This window comes from Callionymus lyra, chromosome 3 (assembly GCF_982586985.1).
Source record: "Callionymus lyra chromosome 3, fCalLyr1.hap1.1, whole genome shotgun sequence".
In the NCBI taxonomy this organism is placed as follows: domain Eukaryota; kingdom Metazoa; phylum Chordata; class Actinopteri; order Syngnathiformes; family Callionymidae; genus Callionymus; species Callionymus lyra.
The window spans coordinates 21,931,676-21,959,092 of record NC_141820.1 but is presented as its reverse complement, the minus strand read 5'-3'; the positions used below and the strand labels follow the sequence as shown (position 1 = coordinate 21,959,092).

General features: G+C 40.4%; 2 protein-coding genes across 2 annotated transcripts in view; both read left to right on the top strand.

Moving 5' to 3' along the window:
* plxnb2a.1 (plexin b2a, tandem duplicate 1) overlaps window positions 1–17,262 on the top strand; it is a 152,232-nt gene extending 134,970 nt beyond the window's left edge. The window contains exons 14-43 of the mRNA XM_087787043.1: window positions 61–172; window positions 514–615; window positions 684–779; window positions 1,086–1,173; window positions 1,279–1,442; window positions 4,776–4,924; window positions 5,035–5,170; window positions 6,829–6,965; window positions 7,032–7,214; window positions 7,967–8,078; window positions 9,304–9,513; window positions 9,571–9,654; window positions 9,734–9,832; window positions 9,901–10,037; window positions 10,102–10,202; window positions 10,291–10,520; window positions 10,587–10,768; window positions 10,837–10,903; window positions 11,346–11,492; window positions 11,594–11,671; window positions 11,769–11,847; window positions 12,108–12,208; window positions 12,313–12,400; window positions 12,915–13,066; window positions 13,230–13,390; window positions 13,791–13,938; window positions 15,056–15,120; window positions 15,295–15,370; window positions 15,506–15,580; window positions 15,925–17,262. Of these exons, the coding sequence (XP_087643169.1) occupies window positions 61–172; window positions 514–615; window positions 684–779; window positions 1,086–1,173; window positions 1,279–1,442; window positions 4,776–4,924; window positions 5,035–5,170; window positions 6,829–6,965; window positions 7,032–7,214; window positions 7,967–8,078; window positions 9,304–9,513; window positions 9,571–9,654; window positions 9,734–9,832; window positions 9,901–10,037; window positions 10,102–10,202; window positions 10,291–10,520; window positions 10,587–10,768; window positions 10,837–10,903; window positions 11,346–11,492; window positions 11,594–11,671; window positions 11,769–11,847; window positions 12,108–12,208; window positions 12,313–12,400; window positions 12,915–13,066; window positions 13,230–13,390; window positions 13,791–13,938; window positions 15,056–15,120; window positions 15,295–15,370; window positions 15,506–15,580; window positions 15,925–16,029 (3,664 nt within the window). The 3' untranslated portion in view covers window positions 16,030–17,262. The remainder of the gene's footprint in view (window positions 1–60; window positions 173–513; window positions 616–683; window positions 780–1,085; window positions 1,174–1,278; window positions 1,443–4,775; window positions 4,925–5,034; window positions 5,171–6,828; window positions 6,966–7,031; window positions 7,215–7,966; window positions 8,079–9,303; window positions 9,514–9,570; window positions 9,655–9,733; window positions 9,833–9,900; window positions 10,038–10,101; window positions 10,203–10,290; window positions 10,521–10,586; window positions 10,769–10,836; window positions 10,904–11,345; window positions 11,493–11,593; window positions 11,672–11,768; window positions 11,848–12,107; window positions 12,209–12,312; window positions 12,401–12,914; window positions 13,067–13,229; window positions 13,391–13,790; window positions 13,939–15,055; window positions 15,121–15,294; window positions 15,371–15,505; window positions 15,581–15,924) is intronic.
* Window positions 17,263–24,159: 6,897 nt separating this feature from the next.
* On the top strand, window positions 24,160–26,994 carry LOC148083846 (overexpressed in colon carcinoma 1 protein homolog). Its single transcript, XM_087785821.1, has 5 exons — window positions 24,160–24,283; window positions 24,825–24,849; window positions 24,990–25,025; window positions 25,099–25,175; window positions 26,590–26,994. The coding sequence occupies exons 1-5, from the start codon at window positions 24,238–24,240 to the stop codon at window positions 26,643–26,645; spliced, it is 240 nt and encodes a 79-aa protein (XP_087641947.1). The 5' UTR covers window positions 24,160–24,237; the 3' UTR covers window positions 26,646–26,994.
* The last annotated feature ends 423 nt before the right edge of the window (window positions 26,995–27,417 follow it).

Sequence of the window (27,417 nt, the reverse complement as noted above, 5' to 3'; positions counted from 1 at the left end):
ACTTGTGTGCGTAACTTTTGCGTGACTTGTGTGCGTAACTTTTGCGTGACTTGTGTGCAGCTGTATCGCGTGTGTAACCAGTGAGTGGGGCTGCCAGTGGAACGCTAAGGACTTCAGCTGCAGCGACAGCGACGAGAGCGTCATCGGACATCACATCGTCAAACCTCAACAGGTATAGACCAGTTTAGACCAGTGTTGTCGAATTCATATTCTCGTTTTTTCTTAATTAAATACAATAGTTACTATCAACAGCTTTAAAATAGGGTTTAAATGAAAGCTTTAAAGCAGCAATTTCTGAGATTGAAAATATTGTTTGTGGCTCCCCCAGTGTTGTATCGATGCAACTGCATTGTTGTGGAACATCAAAATGTTCTCGATGGTCACACGATGGTCACATGACGCTCACAGACTCGGCGTCTCTTCCTCTTCAAACGTCTCATTATGTTGAATAAATTTGAAACTTATCAATTCTTTATCAGCTCTGGTGGAGTTCAAACTTTCTCCTCTCCACAGCCCAGCGTCTGTCCTCAGTTCGAGTCCCCGCAGCCGCTGCTGGTCCCGGTGGGCTTTGAGATTCCCATCAGCTTCCAGGGCAGAAACCTGGACATCTACAGGGTCAGTACAGGGTCGACGCTCGTCTTCTCCTCGAGTCTCCGCTCTGCTCAAGTGTCTGTTCTCTCCAGGGACGCAGGTTTTCCATCGGGACGGCTCTGATGAAGGGCAGCGAGGAGGACGTCATTCAGGACCAGGAATCCGGGTTCAAGTTCCGAGGGTACAAGGTCAGTGCGGACAATGATGATGACGACGTTCTTCCGTGGCGTTCCTGCTCATATTTAAGATTCCATACAAGAAAACCTGTTCCACCAATGTGACCTCGTTCGTCTTTCACTTGTCGTGTCCATTTATCTTCATCTTCGATCTCTTTCTTCCGCATTAATAACAACAAACACAACCGATAAAAAAAAATACAACGGAGTCAAACATCTGTTAGAAAACTTCCTCCTTGTCGAAGTGAGCTCCCGGGGGGAGGGGGGGGCGACTACACAAGTGTGCGTTCGTTGTGTTGACTTTTCTTCTCTCCACAGTTTTCCTACGAGAAGCAGCAGGAGGTGAACGTCACATTCCACGTCAAAGAAATGGACACGGAGCGGAAGATTGACAGCACCCTGACAGGTTGGTCCTCACACACACACACACACACACACACACACCTACACACACACACACTGATGATGGCAGCAGCAGGTGTGCGATTCCTCCTGTGTTCTCTGCCGACAGTCGTCCTCTACAACTGCTCGGTGGGAAAAGAAGACTGCAGTCTGTGTAAACACGCCGACTCTAAGTACCAGTGTGTGTGGTGCTCGTCCTCGCGCTCCTGCGTCTACAGAGAACTCTGCACTCGCTCGCTGCCGGCTCAGTGTCCGGACCCCGAGATCACCGACGTGAGTTCTTTGACCTTTTGTCCGTCTGTCGACATCATGTTAGTCTTTAGTGGGTTTACATTTGTCAGCTCTCGTAAGTTGAGCAACACAATAATGAAGAGGAGTCATCAAAATCACACTTTAACATTGAGTGTATTCATGCATTGAAACAAGAACTAATGTTCTTTCACTGTGTTTTATTTGCAATGCATAAAACACATCGGTGGGTAAAAAAAAGTAGTTGGTGCATAAATGACGTATAAAACTATTCAATGGAAATAAATTAAATGTGAAGAAATCATGTGTGAATGATTCTGTCTCAACATCTGTCAACCAAGAGCAAGTATAGAAGTAACGATCAGACTTTCAATTTGAAAAACTGTCAAATTTGAAGCAGCTTTTGTAATTCTTTTCGCTGTCTATCTTTTTTGAAATCCATGAATAAATTAAGTGCAAATTTGAATGTGTTGGAAAAATCAATGTAAAATTCAAAGACGGTAAAAAATTCAGTGTTAGAAATTCATCTTCAAAGTCTGATGCGTTAACTCTTAAATAAAGCTTGCTTCCTTCCCTTCCCTTCCCTTCCCTTTCCTTTCTTTCCTTCCTTCCTTCCTTCCTTCCTTCCTTCCTTCCTTCCTTCCTTCCTTCCTTCCTTCCTTCCTTCCTTCCTTCCTTCCTTCCTTCCTTCCTTCCTTCCTTCCTTCCTTCCATCTTCCTTCTTTCCTTCCATTGCTTCCCTTCCTTCCTTTGCTTCCTTCCTTTCCTTTCTTTGCTTCCTTTCCTTTCTTTCCTTCCCTCCATCTTCCTTCTTTGCTTCCCTTCCTTCCTTCCTTTCTTTGATTCCTTCCTTCCTACCTTTCCTTCCTTCCTACCTATACTTCCTTCCTTCCTACCCTTTCTTCCTTCCTACCTTTCCTTCCTTTCTTTCCTTCCTTCCTTTATTCCTTCCTACCTTTCCTTCCTATACTTCAGAGGTCTCCAAACCGGTCCTCAAAGGGCCGGGGTGGTGCAGGTTTTTGTTCCAACCAATCAAGAGCCCCCTCTTCAACCCAATCAGGAGTCTTCAGAGTGTTATCAGTTGATGGTCAGTCTGGTGTTGCATGTTTCAGCTCAAACCTCATTGGTTAAACTGTACATGCTTGATCGGTTGGAACAAAAACCTGCACCACCCCGGCCCTTTGAGGACCGGTTTGGAGACCCCTGCTATACTTCCTTCTTTCCTTCCTACCTACCTTTCCTTCCTACCCTTCCTTCCTTCCTTCCTTCCTTCCTTCCTTCCTTCCTTCCTTCCTTCCTTCCTTCCTTCCTTCCTTCCTTCCTTCCTTCCTTCCTTCCTTCCTTCCTTCCTTCCTTCCTTCCTTCCTTCCTTCCTTCCTTCCTTCCTTCCTTCCTTCCTTCCTTCCTTCCTTCCTTCCTTCCTTCCTTCCTTCCTTCCTTCCTTCCTTCCTTCCTTCCTTCCTTCCTTCCTTCCTTCCTTCCTTCCTTTTCTTCCTTCCTACATTTCCTTCCGTCCTTCCTTCCTTTCTTCCTCCCTTCCTTTCCTTTCTTCCTTCCCTTCTTCCTCACTTTCCTCTGACAAGAATGTCTGTCTGTGAGTAAATTAACTTGAGGTCTGAACATTTTCCAAACAACATTTCTTCAACATTAAGAAACCAGCACAAGGGACACAGTTCCATCTGGATGTAGTTTAGGTTTTGAAATATGAGAAATATCATTTTTAAATTGAATCAAGTTTCTTTATACAAAATATGTCTTGTAGAACAGTAACTTTTAAGGTTGCTGCTGAAGTCAACACACGCACACTTGGTCAAACATCGAAGGTAAGGTAAGGAAAAGGCTGATAAAGGAGAAAACCAACACTTTTCTTGAATTCTGGAAGTTGTTTTATGGTTTGAACTCTAAAAAGTAAAAAAAAATATTTTCTCCTTTCATAACTACAATATGAATAATTATCCTAAAAATATTTTCCACAAACATTTTTTACTTTCCGTTTTGTAACGATCATTTATTATTACTAACTCATACAACTAAAGAAAACGTGTTGTTTTAAAGTTTGATATCATAATATTATGGACGGATATTAAAGGCTCGTATGAACATTATTCAAAACAGGGTTTTTGTTGATGTCAATTTTACTTTGCAATAAACATAGATTATTACAAATCTAATCTTATATTAATGTTGTTGTTGAGACAAAACACATTTGTTTTTTGGTTTCGTTATTTTGAGACTGGAATGAAGTCGGCATGTCGGCACATGTAAGCCTTTGATTTAAAGTCAGTATGTTGAAAACATCCAATTTTAAATCAATTTGTGCGTCTCGTCTTCCACAACGTTTTCCATTTGCCAACATAATCACTCATTTGTCAGCGGCTCCTTCCTGATTTCCTCGGGGCGACTGCTGATGAGCTCCGAAATGGTTTTGTGTCGACGAAGAAATGTTTGAGCCAATCAGGCAAAATACCTCGTCTGAATATTCTGATGAAAACGGTGGTTTTATGGTCGTTTTTCTTGATATTCATCCTTGTAGTTCAATAGACAACATCGACCACAATACATTAAATAAGATAAATGACGCTAAAGACGATCTCACTAGTGAAACAATACGTTGTTCATGACCAGACGTTTGCTTTTTAACAAAAATGTAACTTTTTTTTTTTTTTTTAACGTTTTAATGATTCCTAGCTCACTTTAGCGTGACAAGTCTTCGCGACTCTCGAACCAAGACATTTTTATTTCAAATGTGAACAAAAATGTCTATCATTGAATTTCAATTCTGTAACCGTCACAATGTGGCGACATGTTCTTCAAAACACTATTGTTTCTCGTGGGAAACAGACAATGACTCGGTGCGTCGGATCTAGAGTTTGACAAATGAGCTCTGAGTGTGTAAATAATGAAAGAAGAAAAAAAGACTTCTAATCTCTCTACACTTTGTTAACATGTTGTTTTTTAGAATTATATTCATTTAACATATTTATTTAAATTAAAGTAAATCATTAAAAAACGTAATTTTGTTCATTGTAATTAACACTTAATTAATGTTCTTGCAAAGACTTAATTATTAGCTCAACATATCTGATTGTATTTATCAAAATAACAGTTCTCAATAATGTATTCTGATTTAAGTTCTTATTTAAGTTTTCTATACAATTGTAGTTTTTGTGTGTGCGCTCCTGCTTATTGTATTATTCCCCTGATGCTGCTGTAAACTAAAATGTCCCCTTGTGTGGCTAATAAAGGAAAAATCGATTTATCTATCTATATAAAAACCCGATTATCACAGATGATTCGTATATTTATTAAATTGATGAAATGTTTTCAATGGTCGTTCCGACTTCCTCTGATCCTCAGATCATCCCTCGCTTCGGTCCTCTGAACGGTCAGATCGCAGTGACCATCAAAGGCTCCAACATGGGAATCAAGAAGGAGGACGTGAAGAAGATCAGAGTTGCAGGAGTGGACTGTGTCCACCAGGCGGACAGATACTCCGTCTCCACCAGGTAACCCATGACCAGCTCACACACACACGTCGCTACACCATCAGTGTGTGTGTACACGTTTAAACGCTGCAGTGTTGTCGGAGGCGCTCAGATTCTTCTCATGTCAACAGTGTGGTGTGTGTGATCGGACCTGCCAAGAGAACGCCGCCGTCGGACCTCCCGTTCGAGCCGACCAACAGCGGAGCGGTGGAGGTCGAGGTGGAGGGCGGCAGGAAGGGAATGTCCCAAGTCATCTTCAGCTACCGGGTACTGTAGCGTTACATCACTTCCTGTCGTCGACACAATTATTGCTCACATTATTTTAGACTCGTGTGCAAAGATCTTTGATGTTCTTCTTTTATTGTGACTCGCGTGTCATTTTGATCGACATCCTCTTAGACACAACACACACACATTTGTTCTAGGACAGCTTGTCATAAATAATGTCCTTATTTCCATGTTCAGGTTTGTTATTTAATTGAAGATTAAAATAAATTAGATTTTAATCTTCAAAAGATACAAAGTGTTATTGTGCGTTAAACTTTATTCAGAATGGCTCTGTTAGCATCAAGCTAAGCTAGCTAGTATAGCATTCAATTGAGATGACACAATTTCAATTTGGACTTAAAAATCAATTTCAATTCAATTGTTCTTCCTAAAATAAAACCTTTTCGTCAACAAATACAACCATACACATGAACACATGTACAATCACACAGCCATACACCATACACACACATTCACACACACACACACATACAATTGTCAAAATATCAAAAGTGAGGTCACAGGAAGAAGATCATTTGTTAATAGTTGTGTTTACAGTAAGATTTTCTCAATCAGAAGATACGATTAAGCAAGAATAAAAATCATGTTTCTAAACTGAAGGAAAGAAGAAAATTACTCTAAAGTAATTTACTCGGAGAACTTGAGACCAAATGTTTCCAAGAATGTGAGTTGAGTCATTGAGACTTAAATAAGATTTTACCAGAGTTTCTTCACTTCTGCAGTTTATGTAACGTTCAGTTGAAAACCTGAAGTACGGGCGAGAGTCGTTCACTGTTTAAGGATCAGAAGTGGCTCCTCCCACATGTTCGGGCAGAGGTTAGATATTGATGGATTAGATTATCTTGCAAACACTGTTGTTCTTCACCTTGTACTTGAAATTGATGTCGTATCCTCAGTCCTCGCCTACACACACACACACACACACACACACACACACACACACACACACACACACACACACACACACACACACACACACTATGCCTGGCCTTCATTCTCAGGACATATTGACTTCTTAAATTCAGATTCCGCTCTACTCTCCAGAGGAGCCGAGCATTAATATCAGTCGTGTTTGTCTTCCTGTCAGCGCCGCCAAACTCTCCAGAAACCAAGCAGCTGCTGCGATTCTGCTGCCGACACGACTCTCAAGTCAATTTTCTCTTCAGCTCCCAACTGACACAAGTTTTTCCGGGAACTTAGTATTTTAGAAAAGAGGAGAGACGCTGGAGTTTGAAGGGAGAAGTGAAGCTAAAAATGTTTTGTAAATAACTTAACTTAATGCAGAAATTTGACAAAAACTAAATCAAAGGTACAACTTAAAATGTTTTTGGGATAGAAAACCATGGATGAATAAATATTCTTTTTCAATGACATAAATGAATAAGAAATGTAAATCAAAATTGAAAATATGTGAGTATAAAACGTGAAATATACAGTTAAGCAAAATACTTTAAAATGATTAACAGGTAAAAATGAAAATATTCTTGTAAATACTTATTTTTAACTTATACTGCAGTTAATGACATGTTTAATACAACATCCAACGTTCAAGCATAAATTTAAAAAGAAACGTTAATAATTCAAATGTTGATCGTGTGAATGTTCTGAATCATTATACAAATCATTGAATCTTCCAGGATCCCAAACCGAGCTCTGTGGACCCGCTCAGAGGTCCGGCTGCAGGAGGGACGGTCATCACCATCGGTGGGAAGGACCTGGACACGGCTAGCAAAGAGGACGTGGTGGTCTCAGTGGGGGGCGTTCCATGTCAAGTGTAAGTGATTTGATTTCTTATTCCATCATGTTCAAGACTCTTAAGTGTCTCCTTCCACCCCCTCAGCCTGTCGTTCGGCTCCTGGATCACGTGTAAGACGGGCAGGTACCGCGGTCAGAAGCTGCCCTCGGAACTGCTGACCGTGACTGTGAAGTACGGCAAAAACACCACCAAAGACGTGCATGATGCTTATCAGTACGCTGACAACCCCAAAATTACAGACTACAACCCCAAGGCCAGCTTTGTGTGGTGAGTCGTTTTATCAATAAATACATCAATTGCTTCAAATTATCTTGGAAACAGGAAAAACTAATGAACAAAGTCAATCGCTCCTAGTGGCTAGTGTGTGTATTGAACAGTGATTCAAAGATTGAACGTATGTCAGTCTGATAATGACGACGAGATAACGATACAACACAATATGACAACATCTAGAGTAAATAAATCCTGCACAGGAGCCTCTGCTCTACTGTGATACACCGTCTTGGAAAATAGACTTTTGTCGAACTCCTCAGTGATCTCAGACCAGAAATAAATGTGATTGTCAAAACATTCCCTCCACAGCCCCGAAAAACAGCTACTTATTTTCATTTCCTTTGCAAAAAAAGAAATGCAACCTAGTAAATATTTCTCTCTCTCTCTCTCTCCCTCTCTCTCTCTCTCTCTCTCTCTCTCTCTCTCTCTCTTTCTCTCTCTCTCCATCTGCAATAACTGTTTCATAACTTTTCTTTTCTTCCTCTCGACTCTTATTGGTCGTATTTGTTACCTTTAATTTGAGCGTAACATTTTCCATAAAAGGTGAAATAATGTAATTGCATCAGCTTCATCTTCATTCATGAGAGTTCTTCTCCATCAATGACGTCAGTGTGTTTGTGGATCTTTTCCTACGTCTTCTTCTCCTAACTTTTTCCAGCGCATGAGTGGACATCAAACTTTATCTCTGAAGTGCCGCCTCATCTATTTAACATCACCTTGATACATGTGTGTGTGTGTGTGTGCAGTGGCGGGCGCAGAATCGTGGTGGTCGGCAACGGCTTCGACCTCATCCAGAGTGCGACCATGAGAGTCGTGGCCCCGGTGGACGAGTTCTCCCAGAGCACCGCCGCTGAAGAGGTGGGACGCTCTTTTGTTTCTGTGCAAGCGTCTGAGTGCAACGTGCTTTGATCCGCGCGTAGAAAAAAAAGACGAGGAGGCTGTGGTTTGTTTTCAGCAGTAATGTGTGAAGGTAGTGAGGAGGCGGAGGCAGACAAAGAGAAGCTGCATTTGAACTCTGAGAGTGAGTTGTTGCAGATGAAGATAACGTTCCTACAGGAGAGACTTCAAACTGTGAAGAGTTTCACGATAACTTTATCTCACGACTCCTTCGTCTGGTTGTCGAGTTCAAATCGTTGCTCTCTTCACATCATCAGAGGCTGAACCTTTATTTGTCCTTCGTCCCTGGATGTCTTTATAATGATCATTAATCTCTCGCACCTGTTCTGTGATGCTCCGGTTTGAACTTGGAGGAGAACATTTTCATTCCTAACAATGTGTGGGACGAGAAGGTGAACATGAGAAGTCATTAACGCTGGTACCTCGATATATCGTGGTTCACCTTCTGCAGCCTCGCTGTTTTACAGATTCTCTTATTTTACATACATTTAAATATATTAGAGTCAAATAATGTGTAAACTCCAATTCTCCTGACTCACTCACGTCTTTCAAATGTTGAATTGTTTCTCCCCAAGATGCAGTAATTCTCTCATCATGACCATGTTTTGAACTTATTTCTTCATAAAGTTCTCCCCCGTCTGAAATCTCGGCGAACGAGAGGTTACGAGAGCAGAATCCATTATGACGTAGTAATGCCTTCAATCCTCCTCCAGCCAGCTGTAATCATGCTCCACTTTGTTTACACAACGAGTCCCAGACTTCCGGGATTGATTCACCCAAATCAACACATTAGTCACTCGTTAAATTCTACCGTATGAATCCACTGTTTTGTGCCCCGATTGGGTCAGAGAACATCAATTCTTATTTTATAACCGACTCACACGCAGCTGAGAATAGTGTGGGTTTACTCTGGGAACTCCAGTTTCCTCCCATAGTCCAAAAACATACACAGGTTGATTGGGAAAATGGGGAAATTGTCTGTCTTTATGAGTGTGTGCGCGAATATATTTGTAAGTTCCTCCTCCGAAGAAACTGGGATAGGCTTCAGCCTCCCCGCAACCCCCATAAGGGAATAAGGGTTGAATGAAAGAATGAATCAATGACACGGACATAGAACGTAACTCTAAACATAAACCAGGGACAAGTGTGTAGTGAAGACAAAACTGACTCACCCACTGTGTCTCAGTTCGTGGAGGCGGCTCAGACCAAGAACGACAGCGTCCTCCAGTTCTTCTCGCCCAAGGTCAACTGCTGCCGCGAGAGTCAGCCGCTCAAGACCTACATCCAGCTGGACAACATGCTGGAGGAGCTGCGGAGCTTCGAGTACCACCCGGACGCCTCCTTCTACAACCTGACCAAGAACAAGATCACGGACACCAGCGTCATCATCGTCACGGTGAGTCTCTCGCCCGCTCTCGCTCCAGGAGCCCGTCTGACCCCGTTTGACTCTCAGGGTCGAGGGTTCGCTAAAGCCATGACGGCCAAGGAGGCTCAAGCGTTTGTTGGAGATGCTGCGTGTCCCGTCAACATCCTCCAGGTAGACTTTATTATCTTTATTATCTGATCTGGATCTATTCTGAAATGCCTTTTTTTTTACCTTTTTCTTTCATCTCCAGGACGACAAGCTGATCCTAGACGCTCCGACGTCCCAGCCGAGGTCAAGCTCTAAAGGAAAACTACGCACAGACTCCACCAACGACCTTCTGGAGCTTGTTGTGCGTTAACACACAACACACACACACAAATGAAGAAGTCAGCTTCTCTAATCTGCTCGTTGGTCCAGGTCAAGTTTGGCTACGGCGAGTGGCTGGTCGGCTCCGTCTACTACGCCAGGAGAGACGACATCCCTCTGGCCATCATCATCCCCGCCGTCATCGTGCCCATGCTCATCTTCATCCTGGTGTCCGTCTACTGCTACAGGTGTGTGTCGCCCTCACGTCCACCTCCTTCTTCTGTGAGCTAACCTACGACCGCACCAATCCAGGCGCAAGAGTCAGCAGGCGGAGCGCGAGTACGAGAAGGTGAAGCATCAGCTGGAGAACCTGGAGGAGAGCGTGAGAGATCGCTGCAAGAAAGAGTTCACAGGTCAGACCTTCTTCTTACTCTTTAATAGGATTTTTGAGAACATAAATGATTCAGACCTAAAACAACATCCATGGTTGGTGTGTTTCAGATCTGATGATCGAGATGGAGGACCATACCAGCGACCTCAGCGAGGCCAGAATCCCCTTCCTGGACTACAAAACCTACACGGACAAGAACTTCTTCCTCCCGTCCAAAGACGGCGCCGACGACGCCATGATCACGGGCAAGATCCAAATCCCGGAGGCGCGACGAGCCATCGTGACGCAGGCGCTGAACCAGTTCTCCAACCTGCTGAACAGCAAAACGTTCCTCATCAACGTGAGTTTGGACCGAGCTGACGTCAGGAAGTGTGTGTGTGAATATTCAAGGATGACTCTTCTCCAGTTCATCCACACGCTGGAGAGCCGGCCCGACTTCAACGCTCGCTCCCGCGGCTACTTCGCGTCCCTCCTGACGGTGGCGCTGCACGGCAAGCTGGAGTATTACACTGACATCACACGGACGTTGCTGCTGGAGCTGATGGACGAACACGTGCAGAACAAGAACCCAAAACTCATGCTGAGAAGGTAATGGGCTTCATGCTGGGCCTTCTGCCGGGAACGTTCTGACGCAAGCACTACTTTTGTTTGTTCAGGTCCGAGACTGTGGTGGAGAGGATGCTCTGTAACTGGATGTGCATCTGTCTATATCAGTTCCTCAAGGTAAACGTTATTTCACATGGGTTTATAGTGTGAGGTGTTTAAGTTTCTGTGATGCACCAATAAAGTTTTACCTTACCTTACCTTACCTTCGGTCTTTTCACTGTTGCTGACTGTTGCAACCTTCAATCATACTGCAGTTAAATCACTTTGACTTTATGGCTCAAAAAAACACTTTAAAGTCCTTCTCAACAGTACTCTCTCTTCCTCTCACACCTCCTCAGTGAACTCATCACTGCAGCTCTACGCATTTTAAGAAGCCAAATAGAGTTGGAAAGCTCCTGATATCTGCTTTAGAAACCAAATATTTTGCCGTCTAGCGCTTACATCTTGACTCTCTTCATCACCTCAGCTTTACTCTGATAAGTTACAGTCACAGGTGTAGCTGATGATTGTATTTGCTGTTTGTCTTCTAACAATCTTGGACACTGGTGTGTTGCTGCAGGACACTGCAGGAGAGCCGCTGTACAAACTGTTCAAAGCCCTGAAGCACCAGGTGGAGAAAGGTCCGGTCGACGCCAAGGTGAAGAAAGCCAAGTACACGCTCAACGACACGGGGCTTCTGGGAGACGACGTGGAATATTCTGTACTGGTCAGTAAACGCATCATCCATCTTTTGCAAAAGCAGCTAAAGTACAAGTTCTTTCCTAATATACGGAAACAAGTGATTGACACGTGTGCTTGTCCAATCAGACGCTGCAGGTGCTGGTGCACGGGGAGGGTCCGGACGTGACCCCTGTGAAGGTGTTGAACTGCGACACCATTTCTCAGGTGCGTCAGTCGTGCTTCGTGTTTATGTTTACATCTCCGCAGGAGGAGATCCTGATGGGATTTGTTGCCTAAACTAATGAGGCGTATATTCCCGCAGGTCAAGGAGAAGATCATCGACCAGGTCTACAGAAACCTGCCGTACTCGCAGAGACCCAAGTTGGAGAGTGTTGCCCTGGGTAACGCCATTCACATCATTTAATACAACCTCGGCTGCTCCTGAGTCGAAAATAATGATTCACTATTATCTTGTTTGTTTAATACTAAATTATTTTCATTTTTAACTCATTGAATGCAAACAATAATAAGTCAATAGTTGGTTTAATGTATTTTAAAATCATAATCTTGTATTGGTACTTCAAAGCCTAATATTTCATCATGTCAATCAATGCCAAAACGGCCTCAAGTTAATGATGAAACTCGAAATTGTCGTCAACAGAATGGCGTCCTGGCTCAACGGGTCAAATTCTGTCTGACCTTGACTTGACCTCCCAGAAAGAAGGTCGCTGGAAGAGACTCAACACTTTGGCCCACTATAATGTAAGAGCGGAGTCTCTCAAAGTCTTTTGTTGCTCGGTTCAAAAGTAGAATATCATCTTTAACTGGAAGAATTCATCTGAATATTGTAACTTCTTCTCCTCCAGGTCCGAGATAACGCCACCTTGGTTCTGTCAAGAGTACTGCACTCTCAGTCCTTCCACCAGCACCAGCACCAGGACAGTTATGAAGAAAGTGAGTAAATAATGAGTGAAAACTTTATCGACAGCCTACTGTAACTCACTGTCAAAGACTCATTGATCTGTTCTCCATCAGAAGCTGGAAACTAGAAATGACTTATTCTACAGTAGATCGACCCAAACACAGCCCAGATTTACCTGCAGTCTTGTCAGGAGTTACACAGCTGTGCAATAACTACACAAACATCAACCATTTGATTGACAGAGAGTGACTGCAGTGCTAGTTTTTATGTCTGAAATTGTTTCTGATACTTTTCTATTTTAGTTAAGACTAGATAAGCGCTGCTGTTTTAAAATGTTGAGCTTGATTCAAGAGACAAGCTGCGACTATGTAGCTTCCACATCATCACATGGTGTAAAACTGAATAATACAGTTTTGTTTTTTACTTTCAAATGTTTAAAATTGTTGTCATCTCAGTTTGTGTATTTGTGTCATTCTTAATGCTCACAGTAAACTCTGGTGACGTAATTAAGTAAAGTCATTCACATGTTTCTCTTTTCATCTGCAGAAAACGCGTTGCTAGAAGACGACAACACGTTCCACCTGGTCAGGCCTGCAGACGAGCTGGACGACGGGAAGTCTAAAAGAGGCAGCATGAAGGACAAGGCCATGACCAAAGCCATCACGGAGATCTATCTGACCAGGCTGCTGTCCGTCAAGGTGACTCGAGCACAATCGAACTAACCACCTGATGAATATTGTGTAGAAATGGTTGATAATAACAATGATAAATAAGTCGTACTCAAGTGAGTCTGTCCTGTGTGAAGTCTCTGATCACGCCTGTGCTGGAGGTCACAACTGAAGGTGTGTTTTTATGTACCAGGGGACGCTGCAGCAGTTCGTGGACGACTTCTTCCGCAGCGTGTTGTGTTCGAGTTCCGCCGTTCCTCCGGCTGTCAAATACTTCTTTGACTTCCTGGACGAGCAGGCGCTGCGGCACGACAACGTGGACGAGGAGACGCTGCACATCTGGAAGACAAACAGGTGAGACTTCAGTCCGAAATCTCACTCCGTCTCATTCTGAGATGCGAGCTTCAATCCGAATATGATTTGAGTAAATGCTGCACATCAATTATGAGACTCTTGTCTTCAAAGCTCTTCATCTCAGCTGGAGGTGTGACCTGCCAGGAGAAATAATTACGTGTGTGTCTGTGTGTGTCTCCACAAATAAGTGTAGTGTATTTGCATCAGCTCAGCCTGACACATGAAAGGCTGATTTAATAGGCTGGTGCTATCAGGACGGACGATGGAGAAGAAGGGAGGAAATTGAGACAGATTGTGTTTTTGTATCAGAGATGTTTCCCATAAACACACACACATGAGGAGAATGAAATATTCAGCGGCTGCCTCTTGATGAGGTTGTGATTGTCTGCTGTGCGTCCAGTCTGCCTCTGAGGTTCTGGGTGAACATCCTGAGGAACCCACACTTCATCTTTGATGTCCACGTGACGGAGGTGGTGGACGCGTCGCTGCACGTCATCTCCCAGACCTTCATGGACGCCTGCACCAAGACGGAGCACAAGCTCAGCAGGGTCAGTCACACACACATACCCCCCCACACCCACCCACCCACACCCACACCCACACCCACACACACACACACACACACACACACACACACACACACACACACACACACACACACACACACACACACACACACACACACACACACACACACACACACACACACACACACACACACACACACAGGGGTGTGTAATGGCAAGAATCCTGAAGTACAATACGATTCAGGAGCAATACGATATATAGTTATACTGTAGTAACAAGGATACATTTGTAGTATTGTCGAGTACTTGACTCTGGTGTTGCAGAATTTACAGACCACATGAATCTTGATGAAGTTGTAACTTCTTCCATTTGTTTTCAAACTAAAATATGTCCAAACATCAGCTTTAAAACCTGCTGGAGTCGACTGTATCCTCTCGTCCTCAGTCATCGTCAAGATCTCACCGGATTTAAATGTTCCTTTAGCGGCAAAGGACATAATACCTGCCATCTAGACACTGAAAGTGTAATTGCAACACATAAATAAACAAACGCTCCCTCTGGAGATCTTTTTTTGGGATATTAGGTTCCACAGCAAGTTTCATAAAAACAGAACAAGAACAAAGTGCAAACACTGAAACTGTTAGTGCAAGTAAGTGCAGGTATAAAGAACATGGATCAAAATAAAGAACATAAATCAAAAGGAAATGACTCAAAGAAAAGAATACAAAGATTGACATAGAATAGAATCATCTTTTCACTCCACTCCTCCTTACTCCTAATTAAACGGCCTAGTACGAGGAATGAATGAGTACCTGAGTCTATTAGTGTTGCATCAGGGGAGGAGCATTCTTTTAGGACATAATGCAAACATAATGTCTTCAATTTGAAATTAGATACTATATGATAAGTTTAGTTGGACACTAAAATATTTTACAAATATACAGATAAAGTTACAAAGGAATGTTCAATTTCACCTCAGAATGACTGTGGTTAGCTATTGGCTACTATAGTAAATAAAAGTGTTGTTATTTGAGATGTATGAAAGAGAGAAGTGTGTTGGAGGAGGTCTAGGGCAATAGAAGGGTATCGATGATTGTTTGGGTTGTTAATGTATTTTGTCATGTTGTGTGTTTGCAGGAGTCTCCTAGCAACAAGCTGCTCTATGCAAAAGAAATCTCGACGTACAAAAAGATGGTAGACGAGTAAGTGTGTGACCTTATGAATACATTGTGTTGATGTTGAACATATATTCCGTTAGTCCCACTCAAGCGGTTTAGATCATCTGTCACGTTTAATGAAGCTTTATAGTCAAACCTTTGGAAATAACAATTTCCCAGAATTTCTAGAGATATTTAACTCCCGCTTCTTGTCCACAGTTACTACAAAGGCATCAGACAGATGGTGTCGGTCAGTGACCAAGACATGAACACACACCTCGCAGAAGTGTCCAGAGTACGTATGAGCGTTTTTTTGTCATGTGTTTGACCAGGAGTAGAGCCAGTTGAATATCTCGGCGCAATCGTTATACATTTTTCTTAATAAAGGTTAAAAGTTTGATTTTGTAACTGATGGTTGTGTGTTCTGCAGCAACACACGCACAAGTTGAACACCCAGGTGGCCTTACACCAGCTCTACCAGTACGCTATCAAGTACTACGATGTGGTGAGTGTACGACATTTTTCCAAACATTGCTGTCACAGGCAAACACTTCTCATCCACATAATTTATAACCTCTGCCAAGGAGGTAAAGTGTAACTGTTAGCATTAAATCTCGCGGATCATATTTCAACCAAGTGTTTGTATTTCTAGAGGTTGTAGAAACGGATTATTGCATTTTGGTCGTATAACCTTCTGGATCCACAAATCTTTTCTTTATGATGCAGAATAATTCTGCGCCTTTAAGATAATCCTAGAAATTATATTTCAATTGCTAAAAAAGGTGTTGAATTCCATAGAATGCTTTTTGATAACAATAACAATGAATCTGAAACGTCTTGTTTTGCCAGATTATCGAGTCATTGGAAGAAGACCCCGCAGCGCAGAGCAAACAGCTGACCCTTCGCCTCCAACAGATCGCCGCAGCCCTGGAGAACAAGGTCACCGACCTTTGACCTCAGGGGTCAGATGGGCGTGTGAAGTGGAAGCGGCGATAGAACTAGATGTTTTTATATCCAAGGACTGAGCAGAGCAAGTGGACGACTATGGTCGGAGATGTGAAACGGACACCAGCAGGTGGCAGTCTAGATGCCTTCTGGAAGAAAACTGCACCTCGAAAAAAACAAAAAACTATGACAAGCGGGAGGGAGAATCAAATGGTTATTTTTTTAATGCCACTGGGACCTGGATGAATCGTGTCCCGTGAACAAGGAAGGATGACTCTCTTAGGGATAACTGAAGAATTATGTTGAAGTTTGACGCCAAATATTTTAGAATCCGACTGCGGATATTTTATCACCACTTTATTTTAGTACCTTCACATGAAAGTAATCCCACCACGGTACGCACCACTGAGCGCCCGGCTCTCTCTCGGACAGAAGCAGTTCAAAGGTACAAAGAGTCTGACCCCTCGTCCGCCCAGATGTTTATTTGTGTATCAGTACTCTGCAGTTAGTTTGTGTGCCGATAGCGTGATGTCTCGTATGAGCTGTTTCCTTCCTCGGAAATCTTTTATTCCAAGTTTTTTTTTAATCCACTGACGTATTGCCACTTTTTCTGGACAGGGGGCCAGACTCTAAAAAATGTGTGTGTGAGTGTGTGTTATCTAATCATGTTGTTTACACAGACCAAACATTTTTTTTATAGCCACAAATGATTTCATGTAGATTATATTTCTGGGAATATTCTCTTCATATAGTTTATGGAGTTTTATCATTTGAATGTCTTCTGAAGGCAAAAGTTTATTATAGAAATATAGCATTTTAAAACATGTCACATCAAGTTTATCAACATATCTTTGTGTGTCGTTTTATCCTGATTTCATCATCATCATCATCATCATCGTCATCCTCACCATGTGGCATTCATTTAAATACAACAAGGTTCAAAGTTGTGATCTTTGTCCCTGAAGGAACGTGAAGAAAAGTCAAATGCACTCGTACAAATTGAATTTTGCTCCATAATTCTGAGCTTTATAATTGGATAAGACGATGAATCAGTATTTTGATGTTTTTATTACGCCCCTGAAGTTACAATGAAGTCATGTATCTTCTTTTATTTCGCTTTTCAATCGTTGCCTTCGTCATTTATGTACATTATTATTATCCACTGTGAGCTTTTTTGTTGCCTCATGTGTTTTACTGTTGGACTGTGGGGATTAAAATCCTCTCAAGCAATATATCACCCGAGTGATGCATCCTTGTCTCCTTGTTGGTTTCAACAAATGCTTCTTTAACACATTCCTGCTTGTGGTTAATTTATTTTCAACTCCTTATCCACCGTGAGTTCTGTTATAGATCAATTTCTCCAGTTTGTTCAATTCTAAGCAGAAAATCCTTCAAAGGAAAAAAGACCAAGAAACATCCTGAAGGTCCTCAACTGGTGACAACTTTGCACTACTTTAAGAGGGACACACGCCACTGAATAAAGCCTTTCATTAACACAGTGTCAACTTGTAAAGCACTTTGACAGTAAATACCTCCTCCAAGGATCACATTTCACATGACTTACTAAAAACACAGCATAGGATCAGATCAATGAAATGACAAAAGGATGAATTTCCTGACGAGGAAGGATATTGGACATAATATTGGCATGATGCTCTGACATGAACTGGGATCACGAGACTGAAAAGCAACTGATAATTTGTTGCTTTTTTTTGGTTTTAATATCCCCAAATAAAAATATGAAAGTTGATTTGCCGCTTATGCAATCCATCAAACACACACGGAACATAGACAAAGCGTATTACATTGGCAATGTTTGATAAAATGTGATTATTTTAAAAACGAAATATCGACAATCCATTTAATTTAAGTCCTTATATGCAAGATTAAAAATATGATTTTTAGCTCCCCTCTTTGGTAAAACAGTGCAACTGTGATGTTTTTGTCATTGCCAATTTAATGCATTTTCATTGGTTTACAAAGCAACAAAAAAAACGTCTTGTCGTGACAGTTTCTGGTTTTATCTTCATGGAATGTTAAAAAACTCCCAGTAATTCATATAAAAACACTGTCTCTGGTCCAATGCTGTAAAAAGTTTGGTGGTCACATGACACTCTTGGGTATTTGCAGGTGAGTCATTTAGAAAAAGTTACATAGATGTTGAAACAGATCAACAGTAGGATTCCATACAAGTGAATTGGTCCCCTAATAACCTTCTTGGATGGAACTTTTTCCCTTATTTTGTTGACCGACAAAACACTAGATATTTCAGTCTGACTCATTGATGGCTCATCCAAACATCTACTCATCCTCCTCCTGGTTCTTTCACACTGTAATCCAGTGATAGACTTTGACAGATGGAGGCGAGATGATGATCTCATCAAGTTAAGAAAAATTGAGTCATAACCCTCACAGAGAGAAAGTCTAGCCTGACAGGACAAATAAAACATAATTTCTTCTGGTGACCAACGTGAACTGAGGTTGGTTCTCCTGGTGACATTCTCGTCTCCACCGGCGCAGAATTGCTATGGAAACTAGCCTCTCTCAGAAGAAAGTCTCCTCAGAATACTATCGACCACCTGGGAGTTGATTAATCAGTTCCTGGCTTAGCTGGCGCTCTAATTAAATCCTATAGCACACACGTGAATAAACTAGCGGCTAATGACCCTGGAGAGCTAAACAAAAGGGCAGAAGAAGAAGAACCATTCACAACAAAAAGAGAGGAAATGTGGAGTTCACCACTCAGAAAAACTCCAGCAAGTACTCTCCTTCGATCAACTCCACCACGTGTCCTTCGACAAGGACAAATACTTTCAACGACTCGAATTGTCTTCGGCGACCAGACTTAAAAGCAATTAGCCTTCCTCGCCATGAATGGATCCATAAGGTACTTCTTCATTGGTGGAATTATAACCAGCATCTACTTATAGCTATTCCTCATAACATTCATAACCAGCTCAGTTAATATAGTATATATAGTCTTATTTGGCTTCCAAGTTATCTGAAGTGTCTGAAGTCTCTTCGTTAGTTTGTAAACAGATGAACATATTTTGGTGTCGTTCTACAATTCCATCGGCGGGATTTGAAGTTTTCACCAATAATTTGTACGGCTTCTAAGCACCTCTGCTCGTAAAGCCAACTCCGCTTAGAACCAGCAGAAACTTGACTTTCCAAAAATACAGCCACCATAAAAAAATATCTTTAAGACAAGATCAATCATTCAAATTGTTTTAAAGCAGCACAACAATGACTCCGTAAGATCCGACCGTAGCAAGGCTTTGACCAGCTTTAGACCAAACTGCTTATGGCAGTGGGTCGGAGATGGCTGTTGCGTTCATCTCCATAATAGCTGAAGTACCAAGAGTACTTAGCGCTATATAAATACAAATGACTTACTTACTTCCAGGAGGAGGAAATCAACTGAACAAAAACCTTTGGCTCATTGTTTTGGCTTCAGTGCTTCACTGCAGTTGACACTGGCTCAATCTTCTGCTTTAATACACCGTGGAGAGATTTGACTGACAGTTGTTTAAAAAAAACATTAATTTAATTGTGTGTGCTTTATAAAAGTCAAAGGGAATGAGATCATAGGCAGAGGTATGCAAAGTCTCAGTGCCGTCCAAGTATCATTGGAACAATCACAACATTGTATTTAAACAGAACCACTTCAGGATGTCACTCATCCGAAGTACGGTTAATAATCCAGGCATGGCTTTCGAAAAGCTTTTAAACTTTCATGAAGGTTCAGAGTGGAAGCTCAGATGCCGGTGGTTTCTTCAGATTTGAATTCATGAGCAGCGAAGTTTGGCAGCTGATGTGAGAGTCAATCTTCAGATGCAGTTCCCTCTTAAAATGTGATTTATGTCAACATTGTAGACGTGATTATCCTTTTTCCTGCACTCGATGAAAGAAAAATAGAAGGAAATATTCAAGAGAAGTTGCCTCTATCTTTTATTTCTTACAAAGGCAGAAAACGTCTAAAAAATGTATATTCATGTTTTATTCCCGAAATATTTGAATAGAAAACATCAAACGCTATTTTAATAATCCATTATTTTAAACAGAACCACATTAATGTATGAATTTACAGCTACTGACACTTCTTCACCTCCTCTCTCGTATTATAACTGTTTCCATATGTTCTTTTAAAACATCATCTAGTGTCCTTAAAGTTAGTAACTAAGTGTGTGTCCGCAAGCCTTTCTGCCCCCAAGCTTTTCTCTGCCAGATAATAGAATCTATAATACACTGAATTCTGCACTTATATCTCTAAATGACTATATGTTATCATCATGGTGACCTTCAGGCTGTTAAACAGTTAAAGTGCATTTCTCTTGCTGTTTCTGTTCTTGTAATATTGTTGTAGGCGTTTGAGAGACTGGACCAAATAAACATATTTATATGAAACTTTAATAACGTGATCTTTGTGCTGTTTTGAAACCTAAAGTACCATCACTATAAAAATGAGCATTCCTCTGCTTTAATACAACTTATCCTAAAAGCACTTTTTTTTAGGGGCGGCGGATGGAATATTGCAGTAGTTTTGTCTTCATCTGAAATGTGTGTTTGTTAAAAGAGGTAGTGAATTATACATCTTATATATCTTGGTACAGTGCCATTAGGGGCAGCGACGCATTGACAACTACAGGGAAGGAGGTACTTCTTAAAATACAATTATTCGCTGAATTCTGGACCAAACAGTTTGGTCCGTATTTGTTCCATATATCAAATTCATCATATTTAAAATGGGTTTTTTTAATAGATGTCATAGTAATGTATTCCTTCTTAAAATGTCTGGTCTGATGTTTGAAAAACAAACCTTGTGAAAAAAGCTTGACAAATGAGCGATTTATGGTAACTTTCATAGTGTAGGCACATCATCTAGTTGGCGGCAGCAGTCGATGCGGCGTCTATGTATAAGTAAGTAAGTAAGTAATTTTTATTTGTATAGCGCTTTTCCAGACCAGGGTCACAAAGCGCTTAAACTATCAAAACAATATTCAATAAAGTATATACTTTAAAGGTCAAGATAACACTGATAACACAACAGCCTGAACAAATAAATGTCTATGGTTTTCATGGCACAGTTTAACCATTCAAACAGGCCAGTAGACTCTGACTCCACCTTCAGGTTTCTTCTCACCCTCATGTCGACTGGATTATTTTCAGAGTAATCTGTTCCTTTTTAGAGTTATAGACAAAAATGTTTGTTCATTTTAACGTAGTGACTGCTGCTCAGGTCCATCTTCCTTCAAAAAGACATGTTGAAACCTCCAAATACCGCCATACTACTTGTCTCTAACATCCATCTTGTATTAAAGTCTTGAGTAGAGGAATTGTTCCTGAATACATTTAAACAAGTCTATGTTTTAATATTGTTTCAAGCAGAAGCTGCTAGGCTAGCACATATTGCGGACTGACACTTGCAATGTGTTTGAATGTGGAAAGACGTCAGGCAGGAATTGAGAGACTATAGCTTCCACTGCAAACAAACTAACAAATATACAGACTTATTTAAGTTTTTACAGAACGATTCCTCTTGTCCAGGCTACGATACAAGATGGACATTACAGACGAACAGTATGGAGGTATTTGGATGATTTTAAGTATCAATTTGGATGAAGACGAAGACAACTGAGCTCCAGAAAAGAAGTGGTGTCGGAATTTTGGGTGAAGTATTCCTTAGATTCCAGACCCTTAGCCACGCAACAGTTATTCTGCTGTGATTGTTGGAGTTGACATGTATGCCAACGTAAGTAATGGTTATTTCTAGATCTTTCTAGATGTATGAAAAAATAACACTGTATATTAAGAATACAAGTTTATATAATGACAACAAAAACATAAAAAAGTGGAATTTCTTTTTAGTCCTGCAATGCATGCTGGGACATTGAGCTCTCAAAAAAGCTAGTGAATCTAAGTTAATTTCATAAATAACTTGGTGGTAAATTTTGGTTGCAATGACTTTCTGTTGGACAATCATTATCTTTAATGAGTTTTATCAAACTATTACATTCATTGACAACTTATCATTAGTTTTTTAAATTAGAAACATGGTTGTATTAGTTCCATTATGTTTAATTGATGCTGCTATTAAATCTTTATAGTATAGAACTTAATTTGCTATAAATGATCATTTTCAATATCATCGAAGACTTGTGGAATTTTTTCAAGTGTGACTTATTGGGATTTTCAGCACATTGATTATTCATTTTTGCAACTTCTAACTGGGAATTGGGTAGAAAATGATTAATCTGCAGCAAATTTGTATTGCTAATCATGTGCTTGTTAAATAGTGTTTACACTGAACTTGTGTCAAAGGATCAGTGTTATGCCACTTAACTGTCTCCCGCCCACTTTCTAAGGTGGTATTTGCACTGAGGAGGAAGATACAGCTGTTCTACGTGGACGTTTATATTCACGGCTGTGAAGTTGCTTCCTCCCTCTCTCCTCAATTATTAACATTTTAGTCCTGTCTGGGTGTTTCACAGCAAATCCGTGTATATCAACTAGCAGGCAGAGAAACAGCCCAAGGCAAGGACGCAGGAAACACACCTCGGCTGTTTATTATTCATATTCCACTCATGAATATTCACGTCTACAGAGCAGATCATGACGCGAAAATAGTCTTTGTCATTAGTTTGGACCCTTGTTCTTGTAAAACAAATGTCATTTTCAAGCATTTTGATTTTAATTTGTCTGTAACCAGATTATATATATGGATATATTATAAATATGTACCTTAATGTGTCAATCTCCAGACAAACCTGACATGTCAGATTATTTGATGTTGGCTTAAAGTTTTTTTTAGTTATTGTGACACATGAAGAAGTCTGTGCTTATGGCAGAAATATGTGACATTTTGTCATTATTATAGTTGTATTACTTTTATAGAGGTGTCAGTTTTGGACAGTTCTATTAATGTAGATTTTGTTCCAGTTTGTTGCTTTTATGGCTCCGAGCAGATATTTGTCAAACGGAACAAGCTATCTTGGCAATACAAAAACTGAATTGACTAATTAATTACTTATTACTAAAAAAAACGTGTTTTTCTCTCATTACATTTTTTTTAAACAAAATATAACTTTTCTACAAATGTTAATTCATGGCTTTATAGATAAAGTCAATAAAACACGAGTCCTTCACATTTATAATCCTGAGTGCAGATTTCATAACAATAACACTGTTATGGTTACTGTATTGAATTTTCAGTTCATTCAGTTACGATGCACATAATAAAAATAATAAAAAAGTTGTTGTTAAAAAAAAGACTATATTTTTACTTTCTATCTCACTCGAAGGTTATTGTTGTCCCTATAATTATTTTTACGTTGAATAAGGCCTATAGACCTTGAAATCATAAAAGCTAAGAAAAAAAATGTTTAAAGGTTTAAGTAAACGCGTTTATTCCTAACAAGTTGACGTTTTATGGGAAACAGTACTGCAATAAATATACAAGATCGTCCTCTTGTGGTCATTAATGGAAACTACATCGGCTTATCGACCGCTTTCTTATTCCTGAAAGTACCTCATAAATTAAAAATGTATGATGCAATTTATTCTTAATTGGCCAAATGCTGTTTTTTTTGCAGACGATTTGATGTTGTTGGATCCCTGAGACCAGAACCTTCATGTTTTCATAATCCAGAGATTTGCAGCCAAATTAAATGAAAATCTGTTTCTGTAAATCTGAGACCATGGTGCTTTGCGGGAAGAGACTAATTGAGTGAAAATGAGAGTGTTAACCTAAGAAAAACAACAACATGGCAACCAGGAAAAGACCAAACACACCACATTAGTAAGTGTTAAAACCAGACGAGACTCTAACACACTGGAGGAACCATTAACCCTTTGGTTTCAATTAGGTTTAAATATCTAAAACGTTCCCTTTTCAATCCTGTGTCACATGTGTCTGTTGTTTCAGATTAAATATGTGGCTTTCTGATGCCTGTGTGCTCACGTCCGTGGACTGGTGGGTTTCTCTCTTCCCCCCCCCCATAATCCCTCTCACACTGTATTCCCCCACAAATGAGCCAATTAAATAGATTCCAGCTGACTGTGATCTGCTCCAGAGAGGCTGAGCTCCCCCAGCAGCGGGGGTGAACTCTTCCTCCTCCTCCATCACTTTTTTCCCTCCATTCTCGGAGACGTGAAGAGAGAAATCCACCGTTCAGCATCGTCGATTCGAGGTCGCTCGCTTCTCTGATGTCTTTTTAGATGATGGGATGTGGAAATTCTTCCCCAGCCACTTTAAACACCGCAGGTGAGTTTCTTCATGTGCTCCGTTACTTTGCAAAGAAATATTTGCAAAACCCAAGTATGGATATTTGTGGATGTATTATAGTTTGAAACGCATGTTTATGAAAGTTCAGATCGATAACACAGGATTGTTGATATTAGTTTCAAATACTGGTCAATAAAATGGACGTTTGTGAAGACTATTTGTTCAGGCTTTTCCTTGATTTTCTGGAACTCCTGTTGTGTTATCAGTTTTATCTTGACCTTTAAAGTATATACTTTATTGAATATTGTTTTGATTGTTTAAGCGCTTTGTGACCCTGGTCTGGAAAAACGCTATACAAATAAAAATACTTACTTACTTACTTACTACGAGGAGAAGATGGGAAGGATACACTGGGCCTTCTCTGACTTTCTTTCATGATTAATGTATTTGTTTGGCTGCATGTCACCATATTGATCTATTGTATATTCTGTAGTCGTGGTGGTTTGTAATGAACGTGTTGCTCTATTAACCCTAAAACTGACCTGACTTGTATTTGCTGCTCTGTTTGTTGTGACTGCAGGTCCTGCTGAGTCTTCATCAAAAGGGTAAACACGTCTGACACCTTCTATCACTTTAATTACACCTTTCTCTGTTGCTTACCTTTGACTTAAAGTACCATTCTGTGTGTGTGTGTGTGTGTGTGTCTGTGTGTGCGTGTCTGTGTGTGTGTGTGTGTGAGAGACAGATCAGAAGATTCTCTGTCAGACGAAGATAAGCGAAAGTAAGTCGCCGTACCTCGAGATGCGTCTGAAGAAGAAATAAACCATCTTCATTTGATGTGTGTGTTCGTGCAGGAACTATGGAGGCGTGTACGTGGGCTTGCCTACGGACCTGAGCAGCATTCCTCAAGTCAAGATCGGTTCTCTCCGAGGTAACATCTCATCACCGCCTGTAGGATCTATACCTTCCATAGACACACGACGGCTTAATTTTGACGAACTACACAAGCACTACCAAAGTGCAGACCTCTGCCAAGCAGCATTGATATGTATTATTGTACTAGTATCTTGCCTCAATATTATTTCCCCTTTATTTACTCAACTATAATGCATTACGTATTATTTTAGCATTTGAAATATCATTGCCAGCAAAAAAGCTCAACAGCAGAGCAGGTGGAAGTTCTTAAACTCACCCGCACAACACACTTGTCAAGTTGTCAACATTTTGTAACGTTTTCTTGAGCTAACAGCCTGAGCAGAAGAAAATTAACTCAAACAGAATGACCTGTATTTATTTCATAAGAAAAACAGTAAAATTATTGGATAAATAGCATTTTTAAGTTTTTTTTTTCTTTAGGTATATCAAAAACGTAATATTAAGTCCCACAACATAACTGCTTAAAATAATATTAAACAAAGACTATTATTGACATTGAAATGGTGTCATAAAATGATCATTTTGAATAGAAAATATTAACATTTTGGAGCCAACATAAACATTTCTAGTCCTGTTTTGAAGGTCATAGTTTGTTGCTAACTTTAGCTTCTTGTTCACTAGCTCGTATAACTACCCGTTTTAGGTCATATTTTACACTTGACAGGAAAAAAAAACACGCTATGCCAACATTTAAACTGTAAATATACATAAAACAAATATTTTATTAAATAGTTCTTAAATTCCAGGAGAGAGGAGAAAAGCATGACTTACCTTTTTGATGCTATCAGTTCGGTAGAGCTAGCTAAGCTAACGGAGCTACACCCTCAATGCCACTGAATGAAACGAGTCAATCACATTTCTGTAGAAACACATAAATTGTGAATATATTTATAAAATATAGCAAATAAAAACTATCCAAATGGTGAGGATTTCCACACATTAAATAAGATAACAACAGTATTTTCATGATTTTATACTTAAGATGCTTGTAGGATTTTGAAATTAAAATACAATATACCCAATAATAAGTTCTACTGTAAACAGCTTGACCAATAACCCTTAAAATATCCATTTTATATTAAATAATATCCATTTGTTTTTCACTCATGAAACTACATAATTGTGCACAAAAGTTTTTAAAAAGTGTGTTTGGTGGAGTTCAATCGCCTCATGTTGTTAGAAACAGCACGAACACACACTGATATACACACTGGATTTCCTGGCGAGCCTCGGGGTCAGGAGAGCATGAGAGACGGCACACACACAAACAAACAGCTCACACACTATGTGAATTTTTCCGGGGAATTACAACCCCTAGAACCCGGAAGTGTTGAATTATACATGGGAGTACTGTTTACTATATCAGGGAAACATCAGCTCCCGATAACTAATGCTGTCGTGCTCCACAGAGAGTGAGACGGACCCTTCGTCCCTCAGGAAGCCGCTGTGGGGGAACGGACTTTGATTTAATGAAGACCGAACCTGCTGTCTCACCTCCTGCCTCTCCTCTAATGAGACCTTTGACAGTTGAAGAACCAATCCGCCATCTTCTCCAATGTTTAATACATTGTACAGGATCATCACTAAAACACGTGGTTGAAGAGAATGTTTCTCATTGGTGTGTTTGAGGTCAAACTTTCTGCTTCTTTATAGTTGATTTTTTTTTGGGTTTAGACTCTACTGTGGTTCCAGATATCGCAGCATCCGGCAAATGCGATACACAAGTTACTTAAATGAAAGGATGAGGAGATTATTGACACGATTCATATTCATGTTTGCAAGAGTTAGTACACAAATCAGATGCGTGTTTATGGACCGGCCTTTGAATAAAAACAGTGAAACAGACAAAAATACATCTCATGATTTTGCTGAATCAGTGTTAGGTCTGATAAGATTTCAGTGAGACGGAGGTCACCAACTTTTTTGCAACTGCGAGCTACTCCAACTTCTTCTAACTTAGTATCATTTATAATGGATGATAAATAATATTCCTCTAACATACGAATCAAATTTTTGATCCTTCAATAATTACAGATTGGACAACAAGAAGGGAAACACAAAATCAAACATAATAACATACAAGTAAGAAGATATTATATGAAGAATCATTTTTTAAACAGGCCAAATGGGGGCCTACTACTTTTGTGTGTGTAGTTTTCTCTAGTTTAGTAAAAATGACTAGAAAAGCGTCTTTACTTGTTGAGAGGCTAATAATATACTTAAAATGCTCTATTATT